Source organism: Anabrus simplex, chromosome 7, assembly GCF_040414725.1.
Source record: "Anabrus simplex isolate iqAnaSimp1 chromosome 7, ASM4041472v1, whole genome shotgun sequence".
Classification (NCBI taxonomy): Eukaryota; Metazoa; Arthropoda; class Insecta; order Orthoptera; family Tettigoniidae; genus Anabrus; species Anabrus simplex.
The window spans coordinates 236,188,563-236,213,207 of NC_090271.1; the positions used below are offsets into that span (position 1 = coordinate 236,188,563).

General features: G+C 38.1%; 1 protein-coding gene across 1 annotated transcript in view; it reads right to left on the reverse strand.

Moving 5' to 3' along the window:
- Zip99C (Zinc transporter Zip99C) overlaps window positions 1-24,645 on the reverse strand; it is a 188,607-nt gene that overhangs the window by 40,624 nt on the left and 123,338 nt on the right. The window contains exon 2 of the mRNA XM_067151621.2: window positions 14,676-14,789. Coding sequence (XP_067007722.2) covers window positions 14,676-14,789 — 114 coding nt within the window. The remainder of the gene's footprint in view (window positions 1-14,675; window positions 14,790-24,645) is intronic.

A 24,645-nucleotide genomic window follows, 5' to 3' on the forward strand; every position in this document is an offset into this window, starting at 1 on the left:
ATGATATTCATCTCTTTATTGAATTCATTTTTCTCTAATGGTATGTTAATGGCTCTTAATTTATTATGCTATAAAATACTGCCTTTTTGTTTTGTCCTGGGTGGTTAGAAATGTTGTTGATTATGATATCTGTTTGTGTGGGTTTCTTATATACTTTGTATACAAAATGTTCATTTTTTCCTAGTTAATGTTACATCTAAGTAATTCAAACTTTTGTTCTTTTCCATTGTAAACTTGACATATTTATCTATATTATTCAACTTGTCTAACAAACTATCCAGCTTAAGTTCCTGTTTATTGATAACAACTCCGTCGACCACGTACCTTAACCAAAGATCTAATCCTTTTATACTGTTTACTATTTTAGTCGATTCTAAATAGACCATATATTGTATATATCTGCTAGGATACCAGATGCGGGTGATCCCATAGCCAAACCTCTTACTTGCTTATAGATATTATTAAATGTAAAAAGTTATTTTTCAAGTGTGAACGTTAATAAATTAATACTGTGCATTCGTTAATTTCCACTTTGCTTAAAGGACTGTGTGTTGCTAAATTTTCTTTCACTATGTTAATTTTGAACGGAATGTTTGAATACATATCCTTTATATCAAAACTATGGATAGAATTGTTCTTAGACCATGTTATGTTTTTGGTTCTATTACAATAATCTGTAGTACTGCAAAGACTTGCGTTTGCATTAATCTTATGTTTCTTTAACACTAGAACGGCAGAGAATCCGTCATTCCTAGAACACCGGTAAGTGATCATTTTGACCCATCAAAAGAAATGCTTGGAAATGTTCAAAATAGAACACAATAAAACATTTTTTTCTTCTAATGCATTTCCACAACTTTATTTTACACATAAGGACATGACATTAGTGTATGGACATTTATATGAATAATCACAAACAACTGCACCGTGTTTCTGTTTCTCTAAGGAGTTTTTACAAAATTAACCAATTGAACACCTTTTCTTAGTCAGTCTTCCACATTGCAACAATTATAAATTTTCAGTAATTCTTTACACAAATTAAAAACTCACTAAACACATTTTGCACACACAACTTCTACTTTTCGTGCACATTTTCCGCACAATGCTTTAAGGCACTTGCTGCAGGCATCGCTAGACTTGTTGCCTTTACACAGACCAACTTGGCACTTCTTCCGCATTTTAGATGGACACAGTCCCACAGTCTCCTCCTCTTGTTGTTGTTGCTGTTGCCTTTGCTCGTCCCGCCTTGTTAGTTCACTTGCCAGCTGGAGGATGAACTTCCTACCCGTTACTTGCTTGTACATGACCCAAGCATTGATAGCTGTTAGGTCCAGGATAATGTAAAAGACATGCATTGGCACCTCCTGCATGCACCTTTGGTGGTATACTTACGGGACATTTCAAATCAAAATCAAAATCTCTTTATTTGCAAATGAGGCGTCTACCTCGGTGGCAAATGGTATACTAAAATACATTATTGTCAAGCACTAAATATTAAATTAACAAGACAAAAATTTTCCTATAATACAATTTATGCTAAATTTTTTCTATTAAACACACAGCTCATCCTTAATAAATTTATATAGTTTACAAAATTCTACTTATAATATCTCCTGTACTACTTACAAATATAGTCAACTGATATACAGTATGTGGAATTACTGGTATAAGATGAAAATTTACATTGCATTTATTAACTCTTTTTTTTTTTACTCATTCTGGTACCTAAGTAGCATAACGACCTGCTGCGTCTTAACCAGAGCCCCTTTTGCCACCACTTTTCAGAGTTCCTGAAGGGCCTTCACAGCTACTGTAGCAGTCCCAGGGTCCTCGAAGTCCCCACTGTACTTCACCCCTACAGGCAGTCGCCTACTTTGGCTGTCCAAACTCCTTAGACCAGGGGATGGAATTAATTTATTCACACCCATTTTTTATTTACATTAACCTGCACTGGTCGAATGCCCTCTAACATTTCATTTATTTTCTCTGTTGCTGTTTAGTCTCTTCTTGAATATCTGTACAGATTTTGGAAAAGGATCAAACACAACCCCTGGTAAACTGTTCCACTCCTTCACACCCTTCCCAATGAATGAAAACTTACCCCAATCGCTTCTGCTAAAATTCCTTGTAACTTTATATTTGTGGTCTGTCCTGCCGATATAATTATTTTCCAACTGAAGCCTCCCACGGATATCTCCCCCATGCTTCTCCTGTATAGGCTCTATATAATCCTATAAGTCTAGTTTTCTCCCTTCTCTTACTTAAAGTTTCCCACCCAAGTTCCTTTAACATTTCTGATACACTACTCTTTCTCCTGAAATCCTGTTACAAATCTTGCTGCTTTCCACTGCACACTATCTATTTCTTTTATTAGGTATTCTTGGTGAGGGTCCCAAACACTGTTTGCATATTCCAATAATTTGGTTGACCACTCGGGCTTGTTTGTCATAAATTGGTTAAATCTGCACCTGGTTTTGCTGTGAAGTAATTGTTCATCGACTGCAATATTTTCACTTGGGCGGTAACAGTGAAGGCAATTTTCCACGAATTTTCCAGATTTCAGAGACAAGAGCGGACCTGTTAGCTGGCAGACGCTCAGCTCAAGTTGATTTCTCGTCGAAACGGAGGAATCCGAGAAGCTCACGAAGTCCATCTCTTGACATTGTGTCCTTCATGAAATGCTGTTTACAAGAACGCGATCATAGTTCATCCACAGACACACCTTTCGAACATAAGACACCGCGGGTATACATGATGGCAATCATAGCCTCCAACTCCTTGAGCGACACGGTCCAGTCCATGAAGTTCTTCCTAAGCGTTTGATTCGGAGTGTCGTTTCATTAGAGGAAGCATAGATTCATCAAAGAGGAGACGAAAGGCACTAATGGCAGAGTCGTAAACTCTGTGGTAAGAATATGTTGTGGGACCTCCCCGCTCCCTCAGGACGTTCGCTGAAGCCCGCCTTCCACATTAAGAGTTTGAATATAAGACCTCCCACTCGGTTCCGTCTCGGGCAACCATCTTCACTGATGAAACACCTAACTGTAAAAGACATCTGGGTCGAGTTCGGAGATAGATTAGCATTTCTAACTTCTCCTGCGGATAATTCATCCTCTGTCTCATTGTGATCTTCGTCCTCGTTTGTTTCTCTTGTCTCAAGCAAGACAACACCCGGATTCGGATAATTCACCTCCAGGCTCAACGTCTGAATTTTCTAGCATACGAGACACCTCGTCAGCAGAAAGATGATCGTAGCACGACATGCCTGTAAGAAGAACACTTTCTAAATGGCGAGATGAATACAATAATCCCGCTAACTGGAGCACTCATCTGACGGTAATGATGTCATTTGCTTTACGCCCCACTTACTCTTATGGTTTCTGGAGAAGCTGAGGTGCTGAAATTTTGTCCCGAAAGAGTTCTTTTACGTGCTAGTAAATCTACAGACATGAGGCTGACATATTTGAGCACCTTCAAATACCACCGGACTGAGCCAAGTTCGAACCTGGCTAGTTGTGGTCAGAAGCCAGCGCCTCAACCGTCTGAGCCACTCAGCCTGGTTCATCTGACAGTAAGAGCTCAACAATACTAATAATAATGGCCAGATACACACTGTTGTCTGACAATGCAAACTGCTGCAATAAGGAATATTGTACAAGTGTCAAAATGACCCCTCCCGCTGTCCAGGGTATGCCATATCAAAAATCAGTGAACATATAAATATTTTGCTGGGTGCGATACATCACCGTGAACAGGACAAAAAACGATGAAAAGTCAAGATATTTGAAGAGAAATGATACAAGAGTGCACACGTTATTAAAGAAAAATTGAAGGTGTGTATCATTTTGACCCCTGCCGCTGTTCTAGTGTTAACAACATATGTATGAATTTTGCTTTTTTGTATGTGGGGCTGTTCCTAAAATTGACTACAAGTCTAATGACTATTCCTTGTTTGCATACCTTAGGCAATGCCCTCAATGTGCGCAATCCTGGGTTCATATTTACTAAATAATTCGCTTCTTTCAATTCCATCAAAAAGTTGGCATTTGCTAAAATTTGTTTAAATTCCTTTTGTATGGTATTAGTAGGGTCCCTTTTTTACTTGACTAAATTTATCCCCTGTTGAGAAGTCATTTGTTTTATTAATAAATCCCGCTAATTAATCATTATTAATCAAAACTATGGTGTTGCCCTTATCTGTTTCGTGATAATGTTATTGTCTTATTTTCTTATTCATCAATTGCAAATTGTTATTTATACTAACATCTGTAGTAGTTTTCTGTTCCATTATTTTGCAAATTTTCTTTCTGGCCTCAAACCTGATTACTTGCCGTTCACCTATAGGGATCTCAAGTGCAATCTCAGTTTCTGCTATCAATTTCCCTAATTCTCTATTATGCAAGGATTTATCACTGTGTGGCCAATTGTGTTTAGGACCTTTTTCTAGAATCTCGACTTTGTCTCTATTAAAATCAACATTAGTAAGGTTTATTACTGGTGGGTAAAATTGATGTGGTGTTGTATTCTGCATTTCTACTCTGGAGTTATGTTTGGCATGAATGAGATTCCGGTACTTTTTATCTAAAGTTTCTTGTTTTTTCTTTGTGTAAACAATGAGAACTCTATATTAAACTGCACCTCCTCCCATTATGTGGTCATCATGGGCAAGTTAATAGATATTTATATGTACGAGGGTCGAGTCATAAGTCATGGCAACTACTTTTTTTTTTTCTCGCGAACAGGAAACAACACTGAAAATATTGGAAATATAGGCCATGTACTTATGCACAGTGCCTGAAGACAAATTCTGACTTCAGGAGATTCTCGTAGGAAAGTGACAGAACACAGGCCATTGGTAAACATTGTTTTATTGTGGTATAGACAGCAAATAAACAAGACTACGTACAAAAAGACAGGTCTCCACTGGTTACAGACCTTCAAAAGAATCACCCAAGTTATCCACCATGCGTTGCCAGCGGTGGGGCAGGCGCTGAATACCATTCGCTGCATGTGTATCACTGACGTGTGACACATCTCTCCGAAATGCTGTTACGATGTCCTCTTTGTTAGCAAACCGTTCTCCACGTAATGGCTGCTGTGTGAGCTGTATGTTCTTGCAATTCTGCTAGAGTCCAGCGCCTCCTCATGTAAACACTGATCGATCACCATTATCCGTACATCTTTGTCCATGGATACTGGACGGCCTGGGCGAGGCAAATCGGCAGTTGATACTTTACGCCGTTTGAAGTCTCCACCCACCTCGCCACTGTTCTATAGGGCATGGCATGCACACCTAATGCTTCCCGCAGCTCTGCATGACATTGGCGTGCATTTCTGCCGCGGAGAATTGCTATTTTAATATACGATCGTTGCTCCTGCTTGTTGACTTCCATTTTGTGATTCTCTCACTCACACACTGAACAAGGTTGTTTACATACACCATTTAGTGGCATCATACGCAAGTACATACCATACATTTCCAAATGCACATCTTAGATTTTCCGTGTTGTCTCCTGTTCATGAGAAAAAATATAGTTGCCACGACTTATGACTCGACCTACGTAATTTGTTCACCTGAATCCCAAAGTGCCATTACTTTGGTCCTCTCTCCTATGAACTTTTTACAACTTCAGTAATTGTGATTAACAAGATATTTATTTAAAAAATACACAATATATCTAATGAAATAGGAACACAAATATTAATTTGGAAATAAAATATCACACTAAGTTCATTTTGCATCATTTTGTTATAGCAGACTACAATACAATATCACTCATCCTGGGGCAAAAACCAGTGTTGCAGAGCTAAGAAAAAGAGGAAGGCACGCACGTTTGAGGTTCCAATCGCATGGTGTGACCCAAGGAACCATCTGGATAATTGTTATTTTTGTATTTGCAAAGTAAAAAGATTCAACACAAAAATTTTAAAAAAGGATCTGTTTATTCTGATTTGGAATCTGGAGGCCTATACCACATGGTGCTGATGTTCCTGTACCTAAATCACTTATGAACCATGAGATGCTGCATTCTGCATGAAGTTCTACACCATTGGAGTCTAATGAAAATTCTGGTTGATCAGGCATTAAAACTACACCCCCAATCTTTCATACAAAATGAGTTGAATGATTTGGCTGGAGATTTAAATCTCCCAAAGGATGCTTCAGAACTTCTAGCATCAAGGCTAAAAGACAAGAACTTGCTTTCTCCAGGAACGTATGTAACATTTTATAGTCAGGAGAAAGATCTAGAACAGTATTTTAATGAAGAAGACTCTTTAGTATATTACACTGACATACCAAACTTCATAAATAAATTAGGAGCAGAGTATACAACAGATGAATGGAGGTTCATTGATTTAAGCAAGAGAAGTTTAAAAGGTGTGTTACTACATAACAGCTACATTCTGGCATCAGTCGCAGTCTCTCATTTAGTCCATCTTAAAGAGACATACAGCAATCCGTAACTGCTACTCGAAAAAGTAAATTACAAGGAACATAAACTGATAATATGTGGTGATTTGAAGGTTTTGAGCATGATGTTAGGACAAAAAAAAAAAAAAATTTTTTTTTTTGTAAGTTCTTGGGAAATAATAAAGATCCAAACTATGTGCAATATGTACATGTTACATTTTTTTATGCGACAGCCGGGATAGAAAGAATCATTGGACATCACAAGATAGGACTAGAAGAAACACACTGATACCAGGTTATGAGGAACAATTTAGTAGGTCTCGACAAAATTCTGTTACTTCCCTTACATGTTAACCTGGGATTAATAAAGCAATTTACTAATGTTTTGGATAAACATGGTAGTACTTAATCAAGATGTTTCCTGCACACTCCAAGGGAAAGTCGAAGGAGGAATCTTTGTAGGGCTGCAGATTAGAAAACTGCAGTATGCAAAGATGACAATTTTGAAGAAAGTATGACTCCTGCAAAAAGGGAAGGTTGGACTGGCTTCAAAGACAATTTTTGTAAGTTCTTGGGAAATAATAAAGATCCAAACTATGTGCAATAAGTACACTATATGCTAGAAAAATATGAAGCCTTAGGATGTAACACGAGTCTTCACTCACATTCAGACTACTTTCCAGAAAACCTCAGAGCACTGAGTAAAGAACAGGGCGAGAGGTTTCACCAAGACATTAAGGACAATGAAAGGCGGTACCACAGGGGACTGAATGCATCCACGATGACCGACTACTGTTGGTTGCTAAAACGTGATGATCCCGTTAGACTGCACAAGAGAAAGAGTAGTATAAAAAAGTTTTCCATCCACGGGACAACAGTTCTATTGACTGATCATACACGTGAACACAAATGGGTTTCAAATCCTTTTTCCTTTGAAATGTTTGTGTTGCAATATGTCTTCAGTTAATGTGTTTATTATCTTCATGTACTAAGCTCTGTCTGCTATAAGGAAACAATACAATGCAATTCAATGTGTATTTCATTACAGTTTTCCTTTATATTACATTGGTTATATGGTTGACGTGTATTGCAGATTTTCAAGTTAAAGAGTATTTTAAAGATTTCTTTTATATAGTTTTCTTAAAAACAGGAAAATAGAAGCCATTTTCTGTAATTCATACCATTTAAAAAATAAAATAAGTAACTGAATCTAAAAGAGGTCTCAAAAATATGTTTGAGTAGCGAGTGTAAATAACCTACATATTTAGGTCCCTGAAGAGAAAGTCTTAAATACTGTCCACAGAAGCATGTTTTAAAACTGTCAGATATTTGTGGGTCACGGTAATTTAACCGCTTTATTCCTTGCTCATAAATCCGTACAAAGGGTACTTTAGCTAGTAATAATATAAAAGTACCCATTGTCTGCAACTGATATCGAAAGAAGCAGCAGGAACAAGAGATCCAAAGCAGTTGCTATACATGTACACCCACTATACAGGTACAAACCTGCTCATTAAGTTCTGAAATCAAAGAGCAGTTTCCATCATGCAACCAAAACCCTAAAGAATTACAGTAAGGCTAAGATTATGGAGGACAAGAAACACACTTTGTAGGCTAGATGTTAACAATTGCCTCCCAGGAACACTTGTGCGAGTGTCCAACCCTGGTCCTTTTTCTCAACGGGTTCAGATGCGAAGCGAGATGAATATTCATGGTGAGGTTTTATGACCAGATCCCCTTGCTGACATCAACCTCAAAGAAGTTAACGAGATGATAAAGTGACTTGATATACGATTGTAGGCAGGAAGAGGGACAAACCCAAAGCTGGCACATACAATACTTCTGTTGAGTACCACCAAGGAATCAGCTGAAGGATTAACATCTCCATACGATGGACAAATCACCATCAACAGAGTCATATGATCATGAGGAACACTGTTCTACCTGGAAATTACTTAACATGCTTTGCAAATGTGTTGGAAGATCCAGAATGAATATGGAACCGTGAGCTTCCCTAGCTCGTCCAGGCTTTGGGTATGTGCTGAAGATAAACAACGACCCATTTCATAAACTGCAACAAGTGTCCTTCACACTGCACAACAGAAGAAATCAATCAATCAATCAATCAATCAATCAATCAATCAATCAATCAATCAATCAATCACCACTGATCTGCATTTAGGGCTGTCCCCTAGGTGGCAGATTCCCTACCACTTGTTTAATCTTTTCTCAAATTACATCAAAGATGCTTGAAATTTATTAAACATCTCCATTATCTTTATATTATCTTTCCTACTTATAAAAGCTCCTGTCAAGCTTGTTCGTCCAGTAATATCATAAAGTCAAAGAAATATTAGTATTGAATAGGTGGAATAAATAAACATTAATATTTCTTTGACTTTATTGTACAATTCAATATGGACAAATATATGAGAATTATAACATGTAAAGCAGTAATGTCATTCCACGCCATCTCTCCATTGACAGCTCAGAATATTCCACTTAATCGAGCTGTTCATTTTCTTACTTATTATTACTATTGATAATTTTTACAATTGTGCAACTATGTTTGTCTCACTGAGGTGGAATTTTATTTCAGTTATAACAAATTTTGTGTTAAGAGTAACTTTGCTTTATTTAGTATTAATTACAATAGCATTAAACAGTGAACAGAAGTTCGAGGAATATCCTGAGGATATGGTGGCCACAAGTAATCTCCAATGAAGAACTATGGAAAAAGAAAAAAACCATCAAACACCCCTTGATATTGAGATGCATCATAGGAAATGGAACTGGATCGGGCATACATTACAGCGAGATAAATACAACATAGCAAGACAAGCCCTGGAATGGAACCCACAAGGTAGCAGGAGAAGAGGCAGACCAAGGAACACATGGAAGAGTGTAATAACAGGAGAGATGGAGAAAGGAGGGAAGACCTGGACAGAGATCAGGAAATAAGTCAAGCAAGTCAAGTCATTAATCGTGATTCCAATGTACAATAACTGGCTTAGTGTAAGAGAAAGGCCTAACGGCCTTAACTATGCCAATAAAGACTATCTATCTATCTATCTATCTATCTATCCCAAAGTCCTTGCAGCCCTAAGTATGTAATCCTCGTTTGTCAAAAATTACCCAGAAATCACTATGGTTGCAACACCTAATTCTCATGATCTGGTCAATTACTGAGCAGATGTCATTTGATGTTCCAAGTTTATTCAATTTTCATTAGTCGATGTCATTTTAAAAAAAATCTGTATTAGAATGAATCAGTCAATATTTGACGGATGGGTTTTTTTTAAGTCGTAGAAATAAACAGCATATTTGTAATGACAGAATTTATTTTTTAGTTAATTTTCTGCATATGATTACTGATCTCTTATTCATTGCATGCAGGACTCATTCTGAAGGTAAAAGAAAACCACATTCATCCCTGATTCGTCTGATGTCCTCTGACACTTCTCATGCACACACGAGAACATCTCAACTGGAGCTTAATATTGTTGTCAACTCCCGCTTGGAGCACTCTGCCAGCATACAGCGAGCCACCTGGTGATGAACAAGCGTACTACTACAGGTTCAACGGTAAAGCATTCTTAAATTCAAACCCTCATTATTGTAGAAGACTTCCTTGTGAACCGTCAAGATTTTCTTCTGAAGACATGGAGCAAAGTTCCCAGCAAAACGTAAAGAGTTTCACCTTGTTTCCTTGATACGGCATAAGCCCAAAAGCCCACATCATGTCTATTTTTATCATGTTTATGATACCTTTGTGAAAATATTCAGTTGATATTTGGTAAAAATCTACAGTTTTATGCAATCCATAATACTACTGTTTGAGAATTATGAATATTTACAAAATTATGCACATCCAGGTTAACCAAAGGCAGTATTCAGTGGATTTTCTGCATTACCTGTATCTTCTTCCCAATCACCGAACTATCAATACACTGAAGAAGAATCCGATATATTTATGTTCATTATCACAACTACTAGGAATTATACCTACCTACCTATCCTGGAGCTACATTCGTCGCATAACATGGCCTAGGCATCGGACTTATAAAGTTATCAGAAGATGTAAAGTCATCGTGATCACAATTGTGATTGACTTATAATTTAACCTTGCAATTAATAAGTTTTCTTGTATTGAATAGGCGGAACCACAATATATTAATTTAATTGAAATCTCAGTTCAATACAGACCAAATGAAATTCTTATCATTCAATGTCAGTTGATAAATCGCTCCCAAATGAATTACTTAATGTTAAAGCATAGCGTATTTAATCATCTTTCATATATTTATCCACTTTTATATACTATCAGAGGTAAGCAAACAAACAAACTAGATAATAAGCGACATGAAGCGGCAGAGTACAGGGCTACTATCCACAAAACTTGCAATACGTAAGAAAGTACTACTTAGGATTTCATTTCACTGGATTCAATTCTACTTTCCTCCCTAGTTGTCACTGTCAAATCTCAGCTACAAAAGTCAATATGGGTGCATAAAACATTTTGTACTCTCTCTTTACACTTCCTTGATACTTCCTTATTCTAGAAAAGATTTCTTACACTGGTAGAATGCACTGCCCTGTTGCAACCTCTTGCTAATCTCCATATCCACCCTTGTATTCTGCATTAATTCATACTATGCATTTGAAACTGTCAACAATTTCAAGGCTTTGACCACCAATTTCCACAATACCTTTCCCTTGTCTTTCTCCTCTTGATATCGCCAAGGGGTAAAGCCCCGATCTGTTGGCGAGGATAGGAACTGTGTCAGCTGTTGAAGTCTGTCGGACTCCTCTTCCCCAGACTGCAATATTATACACGAATAATTCCTTTTCCCATATACTTCTTTTTGTCTCCTCTACAATTTTGTCCATAATTATTAGACACAGAGGCGAGAGCACACTCCTATCTTAGTCCAGTATTTTGAAACTAATCTGTCTTCCCAACCGGAGTCTGTAGGGCTGCTGACGTAGTTGCTGTACATTGCTTGTACCATTTCTAGTTTGTATACCCAGCCTATTTTTGACCATAGATCCCAAACCTTCTCCTTGTTAGATCTGAATGACCAGATCCTTTCCATATTCCCAATTCTTTTCCATAAATTGCCTAATGCTGAAGATCGGGTCCACTGTAGATTTTCCATTTCTAAAGCCATACTGTTGCTCATGCAACTCTCCTATCTTTCTTCTCATTCTCCTATCTAATGTCCTTTCCAGTATTTTTGTCACATTTGTTAAGAGTGTGATTCCTCTATACTTGCCACACACTTTTCTGTCCCCCTTTCAGAAAATTGTCTTCTGAAACACATTTCTGTTTCCATGTGCTCTTTTAACAATCTGTACAACCACTGTAGTCCAATAAGCCCTGCAACCTTTATAATTTCCAAATATCATCCATCTCTGGTGCCTTCTCCATTTTCATTTTACTGATTGCTAATTCTACCTCTGACATCTTCTCTTTATTTCTTCTGGATGTGTTATCTCTCCACCTTCCTCTTCCATCAGCTTTGACAAACTCTTTTCTTTCCTACTACTTCATATAATTCATATAATAATCTTATCATCAGCTTCGTCTGTTTCCATCTTGTGTGTAAATTCTTCCCAACTTTTCTTCTCTTACGAATTTCTTACATTTCCTTTTATTATAAAGATACTTCCTTTTGTTTTCTTTTTTTATCCCTATTCCATTCTTGTCCTACTTCTCTTCTTTCACTGCTTCTGTCACCTCATTCCATCACAGTGTCTCCTTTTGTTTCAATCTCATCAATGTTCTTCATCAGGCACACACTGCCCCACTGACAAATGTGCTTTTAAGGTTGGGCCATTCCATCTTCTGCATTTCCTACTTCAATAATTGGAATCTGTTGTTTTAGTTTCTTTATAAATTCTTCCTGTACTTTCCTATCTTTAATTTCCACACTTTTATTTTACTATCTACCTACTTTAATTTTTCCATTTTCCCCACTCTCATTACTGATTTTATTTTTCTGTCATCCTAATCATATCTTAATTTTCCTGCTCTTTTCCTTTTTAAACTATGTGTTGCCCACAATCATTCCATTCCTCTCACAAAATTCAACTAGTCTCTCCTTCTTGCTGGGCTGAGTGACTCAAGACGGTTGAGGAACTGGCCTTCCGGCCCCAACTGGCATGTAAAAGAACTCCTGTGGGATTAAATTCCGGCACTTCGGGGTCTCCGAAAATCGTAAAAGTTGTTAGGATGTAAAGCCATTAATGTTGTTGATCTCTCTTTCATTCCTTTTTCCATATCCATATGGATGAATTACTTCTTCCCTTGCATGGCTTTCGTTTCCCACCTGTGTATTTAAATCTTCCCTTATAAACTATATGTAACCTGAAATACTGAGTTCACATGGCAGTTCTAGAAGAAACAAAGAATATGGAGAAGTACAACGAAAGAATGTGTATTACACATCAACGCTTACAAACACAAACCGGAAGTTTGGGCACTAGCTGTTTGTTACCTGGTAACCCCTCGGCAGGAATGAGTAGCTGGGCAGGGAAAACTACGTAAAAAATGAATAAGAAAGTTTTTTGTTTTATTCCTCTCAGGGCATTAATAATAATAATAATAATAATAATAATAATAATAATAATAATAATAATAATAATAATAATAATAATAATAATAATAATAATAATAATAATAATAATAATAATAATGTTGGGTATTCAGCCCGAAGGCTGGTTTGATCCTCTACAGCTCCACCAACAGCTGTCGTAGATAGCCTAGGTGTCACTGAAGAGATATACTAGGGAAGTAAGGAGTGAGGTAGTTTCCCGTTGCTTTCCTCACTGAGCCAGAAGTTGCTAATGCATATCAGTCTGCCATGCCCACTGAAATGCATGCACCAACCGACCCTATGAGCGATATTTTCACACCATTCCTAACAGGAACTGGCTCCATAAGGAATGGCATTACTGACCAAATATGTTACCAGGTATCTTTTACATGCGGACATCGTACGACATCTAGCGTCGTTCTTCAAAAATCCGAGGACCTCTGCCGGATTCGAACCAGATATCTCTACCAATGATCCACAGAGCGCATTAACAGTAATATCGGGCAGGTAAACTATTTCAGTGTTATTATTTTAGTGTTATTATCACAAACAAGATGTTCTAGCATTCTACTGCTCGATCATAATCAAACACCAGGGCATGCAGAGTGCCATACGGGTTTCTGGCGTCATGAGGAATCCATAGTGTTCTTGTGCGATTCCACATTAATCCAAACACCCCTCGCGTACGACACTATGATATAGTCAAGCTAAACATTGATGTAACTATGATTTAATTGATGCAATTATACAAACAATAATGAAGATTTATAATTTAAATAAACAGTTTTACAGTATTTACTGTTTAACTTGAAGCATGCAATGATTTTAATATGTATTAATATTACATAATTATTAAGTAATTAGCGTGTATCTAGGTTATGTTAGTCGGGCGGTCTGTAAAAATGGCAGGAAAGTTGTGATGCTACATTAGTAGGCAAAAATCTTTCATTTTTTAAATTATGTGAATTGGTACAGACTACAGGCAGACTGTCCAAAGAAAGCTTTGTGTATTAAATACATAGGTGTAATTATAAAACAATACATTCTTGCACTGGCATAGGAACTTGCAATAGCAGTTGTGTTCAACGTTACACATTTACATACTTCACAGTCTGTACAATGTATCTTATGATACAGTACAGGAAATCCGAGGCAATAGTAACAAATGTGCATCATGCAATTTTCAATGGAGATATTGTAACACCACACCTCCAGTCTAATGAACATGTAGCTTATATTCAGCCCAGGAGCACCATCTGCTTTATAGATTACCTCAAAGGAGAAACTTGATCACATTTTGCATTGCATGGAGCAGGTGCTACAAATGCCACAATCTCGTTACAATTCCATTCGACAGGGTTGAGATGCAATAAACAGAGAAAATTGCAATTACAGTTCCTCATTCCACTATCGTCTGTGCAAAGAACGAACTAGCAACATACTGACAACAAGAATGACTAATTAAAGAATGATAACGGCTGTTTCAGGAAATTAGCACAGCGAAGAGTACTTCTGTTCAGAAGACTAGCCAACATGCTTCCCACAATCTATAACCCATCTGCTGATCATGAGACTTCTCAACTTCCTACCTGCATACCAGAGCAAATTCAACAACCAGAGACTAGAACCTCTGTTTACTAAGACTAGGATAAAAGAGTACTTACCATGAAGTAACTGGTCATTGCTCCAAACTTCTGGTAATAAATGAAGGAACACATCTCCGAGCAGACAGCCAACAGCAAAACTGAGTAGCACTTTCAATGTTTTGGTTGCAGCACCTGAAACAGTTGCAAGAAGATACTGAAATAAATATAATTTGTGATTTAATGGTATTCAGGATCACAGGGGTGGTTATGATTGTATAACTCTATACAAAACATCATGTTTAAAATGTACATAAAATGTTAAACCTGTGTTCCTCCAAGAAATTTGTCAGCTGGGGACAGGAATGAGTGGCCGGACGGGGATGCTATGTAAAAAATTAATATGTAACAAAAACTTTTCAGTCTGTCAAACACACTGCAATTACTATATAAATTAAAACACTATAAACATAACCTGTAAAAATATACACTACTATAAAAAGAATGACATGTTTCGTTCTACAAGAACATCTTCAGATTCCATCAAATCACTTGAAGCATGCTTATATATGTACAATATTGTTTACGTTGCATAACTTGTCAATGATAGAGTTTAGTGGTTACATGAACCAGTAATGACAAAAAATTAATTTACAAGTATTAATGTAATGAAAAACTTACATTGTCACAAAACATTATTTCAGGACTGTGGTCATAGAAAGTTTTGGGTAAAGTACACTGTTCGCGGAGAGGGAAGGGAAAGCTTGAGAGGGCCCATGTGGAGCGTTCCGGATCTATCCTACTGGATGTTAAAACAGAGTATACTGTACCGTGGAGAGGGGAGGGCGAAGTAGTGCAGAGCGAGTGGAGCACTGGGGAACCTATCAACACTGGAGAAGGGAGCGAAGGTTATCAACCTACTTCATGTTAAAATCTACTTTTGTGTAATATGGATTATTTATTTATCGTGTCAGAAGTACAAAGTAAGAGAGACAAAAATTAAACAAGGAAATTTTAAACATTGGTTGACCAAAAATTGGCCACAACAAGCGCATTTGGAGTTGCCCTCGTTAGATCTTTAATGGTACAAGTGGCTGGAGAAGATGGACACAGTAGAAGATGTAATATGGATGAATGTAATTTAATGCTTTTAGGTTAATAAAGTATGAAATTGAAATAGAGACTAACTAGTCAATGTTATTATTATGATAAAAGCTAATTTAATGAGTAAGTGTTGTCCAGATGTTATGTGAGTAGAGCGAAGAGGGGGGAATTTTTTAAGTGTGTATGGTCATTTAGGTTAGTTACGTTAGCTTTTTTTGCAATGTAAATGTTGATTGCTTCCTTTATATTCAAAAAAGGACTTTTATTTGCGATGTGTATAATTCTTAGATCTGTGTTGATGTCTGTGAAATGGTCTGAACAGTCTTATATGTGCTCTCTGAAGGCGGAATGCTGATTATATCTGATGGCGTTTTTGTGTTCTTTGTATCTTGTGTGGAAATTAAGTTTTGTTTGACCTATATATCGTCGTTGCCGGGACAGAACCTCCTATGTGAAATATTTTACCTTAGAACTTTGGCCGGTAAGGTTCTGTCATCTAAGGTGGCAATACTGTGTGAATATTGTCAAGGCATTCTTGCTCTTCATAACGTATGTGCTGCGGGTCAGTATATCTCCAAATAAATATTATTATTATTATTATTATTATTATTATGTCATATAGCGACAACATGTCAAATGGTTCATGAATGGAGACGATCATCGGATTAAAATTTAGTATACATAGTCTTAACACAAGTGACATACATGAAAACATATTGATAAAAGTTAAATTGCTCATAGGCATGAGATATCTAATTAGGTGCTAGTTTTTGTAAAATATATATGATATCACATAAGGCATGTGTGTTAATCACAATTTGTTGGTCTTGTGGAATGTTGTGGGTTGCACTTCCTGTTCCGTGTGCCTTATACACTGTAATGAAATCTTTTCCACCATTATCTTGTTTGTGAATAACATACATAAAACACGGTGTAAAAATGTAAGAATATTAATTGTTCATAAAAGTGAGGTACTTGATTTTAGGTCCTATCTTTATAAGATATGTAAAATAACCCAGGAAGAGCATATGCGTTGATCACAGTTTAGGTTTCTCTTCTTATTTCCTAGATCTTCAGGAGTGATAGAATATTGTGCCCCATATTAATGCCTTAACTTCTAACACTGAGTAGCTCTGTTCTTGGGGTCTAAATGAATACGCACTTTTACGAACAATTGGAGTTGACTGTTGGAGTAAATTGTGTTAAAAGATCAATGACCTGCATTGTAGGTATTAGTTACACTTAAACCAGGTTCTCAAGTGTGAGTCTTGGGTCACGTATATGTACAAAACAAAGTTACATGTCAAAATTCCTCATATGGGATTGTGTGGACTCAGTTGAATCTTGAGCAGAGAGTAGGTTCTAGAACGTGCACACATAAATTCGTGCAGCTCATATTGGAAGTGGAGTCGTGACGTCCTATGTTAAGTTGCGTTATGGTATTTGGCTGAAGTAGAGGCCCCTTCTCCTGACAGTTGTGTATAGATGTAACATATATTGTTGTTGCCGGCTGGACGTTGTGTGTGGCTTGGAAGCATGGGTACACGAGCGAATTCAGAGGAAGGGCATGAAACGGGACATTGAGCGCTATGTACGCATATGTCCCTCCTACCAAAAGAATAAAGGGACCAGACCAAACGTCAGGGCTCCCATGATGATTACAGACACACCTAGACGTAGTTGGACCTCTTCCGGTGACGGAGGCTGGAAACAGGTACATTCTGACATGCCAGGATCAGCTGTCGAAGTACCTCGTAGCGAGTGCCATGCCCAATCAAGAGGCAGAAACCGTGGCACGGACGCTAATAAATAATGTGATAAGTATCTATGGGACAGCAGAGTAGATTCTCACTGACCAGGGCAGTAATTTCATAAGTGATGTCTTCAAGGTGTTTTGCAAAACGCTGTGTATTCGGAAAACGCATACTACGGCCTGAACGGTAGTGTAGTGCTCACGGAGTACCTAAGGCATTATGTCTGCTCAGGGGAGCAAAATGACTGGGACAAGTATCTGTCCACAGCTAGCTTTGTGTATAACACCACGAAGAGCACAAGTACAAGGTTCACACCCTATGAATTAATTTTTGGAAGGAAAGCAAATATTCCAGGTGTGCTGCAAAAGCTACCCGAGATGAGTTTCAACGAGCACCAGAACGTGGTGGAGGAACTGACGGCACAACTCAAGCGAAATCACGAGGTCGCCAGAAAAACATTAACTGAACGAACAGAATTAAGGCAATATGAGGTCACCTTTCAGGTAGGCAACAAGGTTCTCTTGCGCAATGACGCATTGGGAAGGGCAAAATCCAGGAAGCTAAGCCCACCATTCGAAGGTCCTTACGAGATAGTAGAAGTTTCAGGGGTAAATTGCACCCTACAATCGAAGAAAAGGGGAAGAAGGGTTAAGGTACATAAGAACCGTTTGAAACTGTATTTGTAGATGAGTGAAATGGGAACTGGGAAGCGAAAGTATCCACAGGTAGAAAGGTAACGAATATCCTGTCTTTAACTTGCAGGCAGACAAAAGATCATGGCGCGAATGCTAGGATTGTTCTCCATCGTAGTAGCAGTTATAGCAGTGATGTCACACCGCTACGGAATAACCAGAGGTACTGGATGTCAAGGTGACACCATATGAGACCACTCCTGGGACATACTTCGACAATCAGGGTGAGATACAATTATATCATACCGAGTGGACACTAGTTACCTACGTGAATCTGAATAAATTAAATGATGTATTTTTGAATGTCAAAAGACACATACATTGGACTCCATTAGTATGTACACAGTTAGAAAGAAGCACTAATTTAACGTGTCAGCAGGATGTTAAAATGCTAAGTGCACAGTTGGAGAGAATTAAGGAATCACAGGAATTACTTGGATTACTAAACCAATAGGGGAAACTGATAGCACTAGGTGAAAGCAAGGCTTAATTAACGCAGTAGGTCCCATCGCAAAGGCGTTATTTGGAACATTAAGTCAGGAAGAGCGGAAAAATATGACTTGAAAACAAATTAACTAGAACAAAAACAACTCTCAATCATTAAAATTGCAAAAGACCAAATGATAGTAGTAAAATCGACATTGTAATCTAAGAACAGCACCAATTATGATGTCACGTCAAACAAGCAGAGATTAACTCAGAATATTGCAGAAAGTAGATCTTATCTTGTCAATAGCATGCTTCGCTTCAGATTGCAGAAGCAATTAAGCAAGTGGAATTAGAGAATTCAGTAAATAGACATCTGATTGAAATTGAAGGCCTTCTCATACAACTGTATAAGCATTACAGTGTTGTATTGTCAGGTATAATTAATGCACAATTAGGAGTCATTCAAGTGCAGATAATTTCATCAGATATAATTAAAGGTTATAAGAAAGCTCAGGGAGATTTCCCTAAAGGATTGTCCTTGCCATTTGATTTTAAATCAGCTTACGGTTACTTGATTTACAAAGTAGCCACAGTGGAATTATTTGCAAATAAGAATTATTTAGTGTACATTATAAGGACACCCCTTACAGATAGAGTGACTTATCACATAGCCCCATTTCTGACGTATATGAAAAATAATCCACACCATTTTGTTACCTTCAAGAGACCAAGGATTATATCCTTATGGACAAAGAAAAACAAACGTATGTTCAATTAGATATAGATCAGGTAAGGCAATGTAAAGTAGTAACACCCAGTTGGAAATTGTGTCATGTTAAATTCCCCAGAAACAGTTGTGCGATCAAGTTACTCATTGGAGTTAGTCAGGTTCCAGACAATTGTGATAAAAGAGTACTCCGCGTTCAACAGCTCAACGAATAGATACATATACGTAGGGCTCGGATGTTTAAGACCTAAAAATAGCCCAAATAAGCAAGCAAATATGACCTCAAAAATGAGGAAATATGACCTCAAAAGTAACAAAATATGACCGAAAAATGATTAATCAAAATATGGGCATTTTAAAATAAATTATAAATCAGAACGGCAATTTCTCTGATACATATTTGTTAACTAAATTCTTTATTCTTTCTTTAATATTAGTTTTCTGAATATACATGTGCAGCAATTATTCACAGTCTATTACCCTTGATTCACTTATCAAACTTTTGTGAACTAAGTTCGCTAAGATTATCAGATCACACAACATTGTAAAAGTCCATGTTTGCACCCTGCATTGGTGGTTTGAAATACAAGAAAACTAGAAATCAATCTATTTAATATATATATATATATTGGAACGTTTAAGCCCAGATTTCATTAACATTATTCAAATGCGGTAAAGTTTAAACTGAGCACCAAGAAACGAATTAAATAGATGTCTTTCAGTACATTATGGTAGGGCGTCAGAGCCTATAGCCTATAAAGCCTATAAAGCTATTGACACTAATATTTGACTGCCAGTTGAGCAATGAAACAGAGGAATTCGTGGACAATTCACATACCTTTTTCATTCTTCGCGGGTGGAATTGAAGTGTATGGCAAGATTCATCTTCAAAGCATCAGGCGCGAAAGACCTCCGATTATCACTTTACACATTCTTGTAAGAAGAGAAGCTCCTTTCTACATCACAAGGCGTTATTGGTGCATATTTAAATAATGTTAAATCACCGCTGTCCAGTATGCACTCGTCTTGAAGTGTACCGGTACCTTCTCCTCTAAGAACATCATTTATCTTGCGCACACGGTGAAAACCATCATTTCGATTAAGCACATTTTGAAGTTTCCGTTTTACACTGTCACCAACTATTCCATGTGATTGTTCTACAGCGATTATAGCAAAGACTAAAACGGTCAATAATCTTTGTAATGCACATTCGTGCGCTTTTCTAATAATAATTGTTGTTCTGAAAGTTCAACACTTCTCACAATGTCAATGCTTGCATGAATTTCTAAGCCAGCAGATTCTAAACGAGTAATTGCACTCGATATATTTGCAAAGTTCGACTTAATATATGCCAAACTATCTGACGAACTGTTGGAAAACAATTTCTGGGCAATCTTGATAGAAGAGGCATCATCTTTGTTGAAGCCGTTAACAATGTTTTTGATAGTGGAGTAGTTTACGCAATAATACGCGGCAGCATCGAGCCACGTCCCCCACCTATACTGCTAATAATAAGAGTTGGTGTCTGACATTTCTTACAGGGAGGTCCGTTTACTGCCTGCCGAGGCGGGATAAAGGGAGTGGCTGTGTGGTTGCCATGGAAACGAGGGTGGGGCGACTGCGGTTGCCATGGAGATAAAACTTCAGGGCAGCTCGTCTTGCTGGGAGTTAACAAACCTGTCACTGTCACTGATAAGAACCTGATTGTCTGTATAAGAGTGATCGCAAATGGGACGACACCGCCTGGCCAGGTAGTCTACAACAGATCACAGCGGTCAGAATGAAGGAGGGAACAAGTGAGCCGGAAGCGAGGGGTAAGAGTATGTAGAAAGGAATGCTGGAATGTGGCAACATCGTGAAATGGCACGTGCAGTGCTCCTCCCTCCAACCTTACCTGTCAGACGCCAACTTTAGTTAAGTCTAGTATAGTAAGAACTGGCTGTGGAGGGAGTGGCGTCGAAGGAACTAACTCCTTGAAAGTCACAACCCGCAGTGGTGCTTTCAAAAAAAAATTTGACGTTAGATATTAATTTATCGACTTCAGGAAAATGTCCACGAATTTCTTCTGCCACCCTATGCAGAGCATGCGCAAGGCAAGTAACGTGAATCATTCTTGCATAAAACAGTTTGAGGCCTTCAGCAGCTTTCACCATGTACGGAGCAGCATCGGTAACAAAGAGAAGAACGTTTTCCTGCTTAATTTCATCCTCCCACAAAAATTTTAGTGCATTATCAAAAAGAATTGCAATCGTTGAATGATTTGCTCTCTCTAAAACTTCTGAGGTTAGTAGAAAAATATCCCCAGGGCGGTCAGCATGGAGTGTTCCAATAATTACATTCCCTATATATCTGCCTGCAGTGTCCGTCGTCTCATCAATAGATATCCAAATCTTATTGTCTGCTACACTGTGTCGTATTCGATTTAGAGTATCTTCATAGCAACGCGATAAATAGTTTTTTCGCAGTGTTCATTCTGTAGGAACAGATTTTTTAAGTGTATTTCTCCAGAAAATTCTTGAAATGGGTATTGTTCACCTTGTTTAGAGGAATGTTTGCAGACACCATCATCTCACAAAGTTCCTTTGAAAAATCCGAACATCTGTCCATTGCTGAAGATGTAACAGCCTTATCGAATATCAATTGCTGCCTCTTCTTATCAACATGTTGTCGTTTGACATTGTTGCTGTGTTTCGCCGTGTTACAATGCTGTTGCACATTAAAACGTTTTTCAGCTACGACTTTCACTTCACACAACTTGCAAAATAGAACTAAACCGTCTGTACAGAAATATTCTTCTCCAAATTCCTTAACAAAGCTTCGTAACTTAACACTAGTAGAAGACTTTTCCTTAGGCATACTGGAATGTGTGCTGGGATACGATTTACTGTAAACTAACGCTTGTGTGAGTGAAAGGATGTTGAGGTTCTAATATCTGAAGTAAGACAAGTGAGCGATTACCAGAAGTAATTAGCTCACTGCTGGGAAGGGATTTTCCGGATTATTTCTGTCTCTACCTGGGAGACAGGGTTGCCGAGTACAGCGGGTTGGTTATTCCACTATTCGACTTGTATCAACAGCGTGATAAACTTACTGAGAAGCAGTTTTGTAAACACTAGTTCGCGTTCGGTAAGTTGAAGATGATTTCGCACACCTACAGCTGTCGTCAAACCACCGAAATATGACGTTTCTACTAAAATAGTTCAAAATATGACCTTATGGCAAAAAAATAGCCAAAATATGCATTTATATGACAAATTAAAATCACTTAATTTTGACGATAATCACCTGATTTGCACCGAAATCCAATCAGACAAGAAAATAGAGACAAAGAAAAAAAAAGATGACTTTTCTTAAACATCCGAGCCCTACATCCCCTACATCCCCAAAAGAAACCAAGGTAACATGTATGTGTAAGAATATCACCAGTGATATGAAGTTAGCAGGCACTGGTATTCTTGTGTTAAGTGCAAGCTGTACAGTATATGGCCCGCATAGTAAAATACAAGGTGTAGGTGAAGTGAACACTACACAAAATAAAGATTTCGTACCAGAAATAACGCTTGATTATGACCGCTGTACACAGACAGGTAGTGAAATTAAACTAGAGCAAATACCTGAAATGAATAAGTTGTCTTTGAATAACCTGTTGAATCACATTGACGATTTAAAATGGGCCACCCATAAGACAGGTGAAGTGGAAGAAATGGCGAAACAAAAGGAAGAAGAAATGCAAAGACAAATTATTATCAACATGTTAATGTGTATAAATATATTGTATGGACTGTTATTAGTATCGTAGGTTTAATTTTAGGATGTTATTGTTGTAATTGTTGCTGTCCAAAACTAGGGTTTCCAGCAGAGAGATGGTTCGATGACGCATGGGCTCATTGCCCAAATATTTGTATAAAACAAACGGTCATTACGAAGGGAGACAGGGTTAAGACATCGGACGAAGATTTAACTATATTCCAACATCCCAGGCGGATCCGGGGACGCTCGGAAATGTCTGAGGAAATCGTGGATTACACTCCAGGCTTACTGGGTGACGCCCTAGTACGCCTGTGAGATCTATAGAAGCAGTAGAGATAAATACAAGTGCTGATCAGATTGCAGAACAACCTTCCCTTTCACCACAGGGTCGCCATCCTTGCGCACAGGCGACATCAGAGTGTGAACAATACAGGACAGAAATGGACGCAACGTGGGGTTGCATCCATTTCTTCCCTAATGGGGAGATGTCGTGTACCGACCTCCCCAAGGCTCGAACCGGCGGACTGTCGGACAAACAGCAGCCGGGATTCGATTTCAAGGTATCAACGGATATAAACTAGTGTAAGAATATTAACCAGTAATACGGGACATCTTGTAGTGCCAATGAATTTGCATATTAATTATACTGAGGTTTTAATAATTGGAATAATTGGAAGAAGAAACATTCTGTAAGTTAAAAGTAGTGGAGAGTCTTAGTCAGGCAGAGGGCTTGCGACACGCGCCTACAATATGTTTACGGCAGAGGATGTTTGTTTATTGACAAGCAGGGTCTAATAGTCAGTACCGAAGCACTTGGCTCGCCGACAAAGATCAAAACTAGTGCAGTTCTACTCTAGCAAAGACAGAGAGACAAAAGTGCAAGGAAAAGGATAGAGATAGTAGTGCCTAGAGAGCAGCACCTACTGGGACAAATAGTTCATAACAGTAATTGAGGGCACCACCTAACAGGGCGAATATCTAGGTAACCCCCGTGGTCCAACCCCTATGGTAGTGGGAAGGGACAGACCTTTGCTTGAAGGAGAGCAGACATAAACCCGAAACCAAGATGGCGAGGGGCGCTCTCTCCATCAGTGATTCGTACTCTCTTGACCAGGCTCTCTCGAGCAGTCATTCGTGACAGTGAAGTTGTACATAAGTGCCGCAAGGCAAAATTCGGACTTAGCGCGTAGCAGTAGGCTAAGCTCTCGAAGCAAGTTCTCGTCAGGTCAACATATTCAGAACCTGTAAATATATTTTGTATAGAGTGTGCATAGTCGTCCTGAAGAATAAAGGACAGTTACTTTACTTAGTCTATTATTTCGTGAGTTCCGGGACCGAGTTCGCACCTACATTTTACCTTCCTACACAACCGCTCGGCAGGACAGGTAATACGCCAACATCAACGGCCGGTGACCAACGTCTCACAGGACAGGTAGGTCACGACAGCGACTAGAGCATCAAGGTGCTGTAAAAGGCATTAGTCATATTGTTAGTGGTATTGCAATAGCACTTCCTGGTTCAGTGGGGAAATAAATGGCAAACAGAGATGATAAACGAATATCGATATATCGATATTTTGAGATGGAAATGTTGAT